The sequence below is a fragment of the Chrysochloris asiatica genome, unplaced genomic scaffold, assembly GCF_000296735.1.
Source record: "Chrysochloris asiatica unplaced genomic scaffold, ChrAsi1.0 scaffold00239, whole genome shotgun sequence".
NCBI classification, from domain to species: domain Eukaryota; kingdom Metazoa; phylum Chordata; class Mammalia; order Afrosoricida; family Chrysochloridae; genus Chrysochloris; species Chrysochloris asiatica.
The window spans coordinates 1,271,589-1,277,729 of record NW_006408757.1 but is presented as its reverse complement, the minus strand read 5'-3'; the positions used below and the strand labels follow the sequence as shown (position 1 = coordinate 1,277,729).

Here is a 6,141-nt window from a genome sequence, read left to right as displayed (position 1 = left end):
TTTTTTTTTTTTTTTTTTCTTTTTCTTTCCCTCTTCTTTCTTCTCCTGGTTGAGCTCCGATCATCCAGTCATCCTGTCCAGGTTAGCAGAAGGACTTTTTTCTCTGTCAGCTCTGGGGAAAGGTCCTTGTCTCTTTTCAGCATTTGTAAGCCTAGCATTCTATAGAGACCTCCACATGTCTTGGCATCAATCTTCCCCTGGATCTGGGAGCTTCACAGTGTAGGGGCCTCAGATCAAAAGGTGCCCTCCACTTCCGGCTCATCTTTCTTAGTTGGAGTAAGTAGGTCCCTCTCCTTTCCTCTCTCTCCTTTTATGTCTTGTAAGGTAAAAGGTTTTGCAGACCACACCCTAAGGACACTCACTTTACAGCAGAATAGGGCTATGACAGGATCAAGGGTGCTGTATCCTCTTAGTGATTTTTCACATCAGATCACATCATGTGAAATCATTACATAGCTGCCACATTGTATCATTATGTAACTGTCAAACCATTGAGATTCACTGCCTAACTAAATAGACATTTATTTTGGGGGCGACATACTTCAGTCCATGACAAATATTTCATGTTGTCTTCTTGAGCCACTTTTTGAAATCATCTGTTTAGCTCTTTTACTTCATAATTTCTTGCTTTCATTTTAGCTATTGTATGTTCAAGAGCAAGTTTCAGAGTCTCTTCTGATATCCATTTGGTCTTTTCTTTCTTTCCTGTCTTTAGTTTGTTTGTTTGTTTTTCTTTCCTATCTTTTTAATGACCATTTGTTTTCTCCATGTCTTTGATGTTACCCCACAACTCAGCTAGTCTTCACTCATTAGTGTTCAATGTGTCACATCTATTCGTAAGATAGTCTCAAAATTCAAGGTAGTATTTTGGCATTTGTGGGCATAGTACAATATCAAGTCTTATTATATGTATTTATTGGGAGGAGAAACTGTTTAATTGAAAGCAAGCTTAAACATACCACTTGTCATCTTACATCTGTAGTAGTACATTTGAGGTATAGCTGAAGGACCATGCATACCATTCCTGACTTTGACATTTGCTAGCCATATAACTTTGCTAATCCATTTAACTTTTCTTAGCTTTATTTTTCATCTATGAAAGGATGAAATGTTGTCACTGGGTTGTTACAAGATTAAAAGAAACTATGTGTTTGAAAACACTTTGTAAATTGTTGTTATCTTTAAGAGCTGTTGAGTCACTTCTAACCCATAGAGAACTTGTATAAGGTTTTTTAGGAGCAGCTGGTGAGCTTGAACCACCAACCTTATGATTCAAATCAACTTTGCAGAACATTAACACACAATGCCACACCAGGACTCCTTATTTTGGCTTTTGTGGACATAACAGAATATCAAGTCTTATTATATGTATGTTTGGGGAGGTTGTTATTGTCAAGTGCTGTCGAGTCGATTCTGACCCATAGCGACCCTGTATAGGGTTTCCAAGGAGCAGCTGGTGAGCTTGAACTGCCGACCTTGCAGTTCAAATGGCTTTGCAGTCTGGCGCATTAACCCACAGCGCCACACCAGGACTCCGTATGGGGAGGAGCACACTGTAAAAATATAAGAAATTATTACTATAGCTGTCCCTTGGTATCCACAGGTGATTGGTTCATTGATACCAAAATCTGCAATGCTCAAGTTCCTTATATAAAATGACATAGTATTTGCATGATACCTACCCATGTCCTCCCCAATATTTAAATCGTCTCTAAATTACATATGAGAGAGCTTTCAAAAGTTCATGGAATAATGGAATTAAAAGATAATGGAACTTTTCTATGAACTTTTTGAAGCCCCCTCATAATGAAATAAATAGCAGTTAACACTCCTGATTAGCTTTTCAGGAATTGCTGTGACCAGTTGTTTCTTTTCTGAACATTTTCAATCCATGATTGGTTGAATCTATGGATGTGGAGAGCCAAATGAACATTGGATACATTGGGAAGTATTAAATTAAATTTGGGGGACATGGCTGTCTCTCTGATATCACATCTGTCCTTGTGAATATATGAAAACTCTGAAATATAATTTGATAGTTGTGAGTAAGTTGTTCAGAGCTATTATATTTCTTTTTCTCAGTTCATAGATCAGCAACAGTTCTACTTGGCTCTGGACAACAAGATGATAGTGGAAATGCTTAGAACAGACCTTTCCTACCTCTGTAGTCGTTGGAGAATGACGGGGCAGCCCACCATCACCTTCCCTGTTTCACACACCATGCTTGGTAAGAATTGTGTGAGGCAAAGAACAAAACCATTTTAAAATAAATCATGTTTAGTCCATCAATGACTTAGAGTCACTGGAGAGTTGCTTCTTATCACTTATTCGTTCATCAATTTTTTTATATCTTATTTTGTACTAGGTACTTTTCTAAGCACTGGGGATATAGGGCCAATAAGGCAAATAAGGTATCTGTTTTCATGAAATTTAAGTATCAAAGGCAGACAATAAATGTATATCAAATATACTAATGTGTGAGAATATTTTAGATAGTTTGATTGTTGAGGTTAAAAAATTGTTACAGAGTAATGGAGCTCTGATAATGTAGTGGTTATGAGTTGGATCACTAATCTCTTGGTCAGCAGTTCAAAACTACCAGTGGTTCTATATGAGAAAGATGAGGTTTTCTGATCCCGTGAAGATTTTCAGCTTCAGAAACCAAGCACATAACCACCAACAGTACAACAACTGGGTTGGTAACTACTTTAGATCACTGGTTTCTAGGGTCAATTTTTAAAACTTTATTAATGCATTTCCTTTTTAAGACAGTAATGCTACATTCTGTCTTATTCATTCCAGTAAAGAATCAAGGTTTGATATGGTCCCAGTCTTTTCTAAGACCTACCCAACTTAAGCAGTAAAATCTAGCAAGAAAAAAGTGAACAAGCTTTTGGGTTATCTTTTCATATTTGGATGGAGCTCCTGACATTGCATACTTGAAACTTGGTGAAAGGTTTTACTGTTCTCTCATTTTTTGGACTCAAGCTAATACTGAAGTAATTGCTTTCTTTTTATGTCTCTATTGTTGCTTCCAAAGATCTATTTATGGTGCCAAATTACACAGAATTTGTTTTTTCTAGAGAGGAATTTCTTATCATAAATCATTCAAAATTCAGATTATTAAGGGCTTCAGTCACATCTCAAAGGTGCTGGAAAAGAAGAGGAATTAAGAAAGTAGGTTAGTCATTTTTCTGTTTGTCTTTCTTCTTAAGACAATTAACAAGTACCCATTTAATAACTGTCTGCCTAAATGCTGTCTGCCTAAAATATAAAGTCTAATTGAAGAAGTAAAGCTAATACAGAAGAAGAATAGAAAATAATTCAAGAGGATATACAAACAAGTATTAAACCATTAGATTAGTATCTCACAGTGATCAAGTTGTCAGAGAAAATTTATTAACTGAGGTGAGACTTTTTGAAATGGGTAGTATTCACATGGAGAGAGAGAAGAATAAATGGTTGTTTAGGTAAGGGTAAAATATCATTAGTAAGGCCTAGAAGTAAAGATGAGTTTGACTTGTGAGAAGACAGTGGAGAGACCAACCTGAGTTGAGTGGACCTTATATGTTAGAATATAATGATAAACACAATTAAATCTGTAAGGTGAAGTCATATTATAAAGACTTTAAAAGTGTATAAAAGTATTCAGAAATATTCTAAAAACATTTTGTTGTTGTTGTTGTTTTGTTTCAAAAATCTGAAACTATCAAAAGATTTTTAGCAAGGAATGAAAGGCTGAAAATGATATTTAGGGAATATTGGTTTGGTGATAATACACCTTGTAGTGAAGAGAGACTGAGGCCAAGGAAACTAATTCTGGTATGAGGTGATAAAAAGATACATTAAAGTCATTATAAATAACACCTGTAAATCAGATATTGACTGACTAGATACCTGAGATGAATTATGATAACTTCAAGGTTTGGAGATTAGGTAAATTATGTTGCCATTGGTAGAAGCAAAGAAATTCTGTAAGGAATAGGCCAGTTGTAAAGTAATATATTGAATTTGTGGTGACAAAGAGACTAAAATTCAAACACCTAATAGTATGAGATATATAGCCACAGCTTAGGAAGTAGAATAAAACTAAAGATCTAGATTTAAATCATACAGTTTTAATACTCCAGACACATTCATACAAGAAAAGCACTAGGTACTTTATGTAATAATAACTACATTATTTATTAAGCATTTTCTCTGTGCCAGTACTTTCCGTGCATTATTTTTAAATCTCTACAACTACTTTATTTAGGTCATTACTATTAATAGCCCCATTTTGTAGTGAGGAAGCTGACTTGTCTGAAGTTATCAAGCTAGTAACAGAGCCAGGCCTCAGATCAGGTCAGTCAGTTTCCAAAGCCCACATTACCAATAACAGTGTGTTTTGTCAGGCAAACTTTTGTGCTAGTGAAAAACATATCAGTCATCTCAATAAAATGTGATTTAGTTAAATTCTTACATTAAAAGAAAGATTCCTAGAATATGTTAAAGAGTAAAATTTGGCTAAATGCTATTCACAAAGATATCCCTTAAAAAGTATTTGAAATATAGAAAATAAATGATTGTACAAAAATATATAATGTAAGTGCTGACAAAAAGAAAGTGGTGGCAATATTAATATCAAAAATGGTAGAATTCAGGGAGTAAATAAGTAAATGGAATGAGAAGACTATTTTATGCTAATGAAAGTGTAGTACACAAAGATGGTGTGACCTTTGTGAACTTTTATCTCCTGAATAACATCAGTGAAATGAGTAAAATAAAAATTTAGGAAAACACCAAGTACAAGAACAATATGATAAAATTAATGTACACTCATAGTGGGAAACTATAACATACCTCTATCAAAATGTCATACATCCATTTCTGGAAAAAAATATTAAAAATATAGAAAAGCTAAGTAACCAAAAACCTAGTTTTGTATTTTGTTGCTATTATTGTTAAGTGCCATTGAGTCAGTTCTGACCCTGGTGGGTTTGATTAGGCAACCTTGTGGTCAGTAGTCCAATGCTTAGCCTAAAGCACAACATCAGGAATCCAAATTTTGTATTTATAGGTGCATGTTGTTGTTGTTACATGTCGTTGAGTCGATTCCAACCCATAGCGACTCTGTATAGAGTTTCCAAGGAGCAGCTGGTGAGCTTGAACCGTCGACCTTGCAGTTCAAATGACTTTGCAGTCTGACGCATTAGCCCACAGCGCCACACCAGGACTCCTTATAGGTGTATACAACACTGTAAATACAAAATTTGGAGTCCTAGTGTTGCGCTGAAGGCTAAGCACTGGACTGTTAACCACAAAGTCAGTGATTCAAACCCACCATTTATAGATGTTTGCAACATGTTGTTGTTGTTGTTAAATGCGATTGAGCCAATACCAACTCATTATGACCCTATACGCAACAGAACAAAACACTGCCCAGTCTTGTGCCAAATTCACAATCGTTGCTACTCCTGAGCCCATCACTTCTGCCACTGTGCCAATCCATCTCATTGGGGGTCTTCCTCTTTTTCTCCAACCTTCCACTTCACCAAACATGATATCCTTCTCCTGTGACTGATCCCTCCAAATAATATGTCCAAAGTATAAGAGATGAAGTTTGACCATTCTGGCTTCCAAGGTACACTTTACTCTGGCTATACTTCCAACACAGGTTTTTTGTCCTTTTGGCAGGCAGTCCATGGTACTTTCAATATTCTCCTCCAACACCATAACTCAAATACATCAATTCTTCTATGGTTTTCCTTATTCACTGTTCAACTTACACATGCGTATGAGGTTATTGAAAATATCTGGGCTTAGGTCAGGTGAACCTTAGTCCTCAAATTGACATCTTTGCTCTTCAATACTTTAAAGAGGCCTTGTGCAGCAGATTTGCCTTTGATTTCTTGACTGCTGCAATCTCCAGTATAGTTTCTATCACCAAGGCCATATTTTCCAAATACCGATCCAACAATAATATGTACACCCATAAATGGTGGGTTTGAACCTCTGGTGTGGTGCTGTGGGTCAGCACTGGATTATGAACCTCAATTCTACAGTTCAAACCCACCAGCTGCTCCTCGGAAACCCTATACAGTGTTGCTATGAGTTAGAACTGATTTAACAGCACTTAACAACAACAACAACATATATATA

At 35.9% G+C, this 6,141-nt stretch overlaps 1 protein-coding gene across 1 annotated transcript in view; it reads left to right on the top strand.

The window, feature by feature from the left end:
* The window catches only part of PHKA1 (phosphorylase kinase, alpha 1 (muscle)), a 436,562-nt gene that overhangs the window by 266,257 nt on the left and 164,164 nt on the right, over positions 1-6,141 (top strand). Inside the window, exon 16 of the mRNA XM_006873408.1 lies at positions 2,083-2,227. Within this exon, the coding sequence (XP_006873470.1) occupies positions 2,083-2,227 (145 nt within the window). The remainder of the gene's footprint in view (positions 1-2,082; positions 2,228-6,141) is intronic.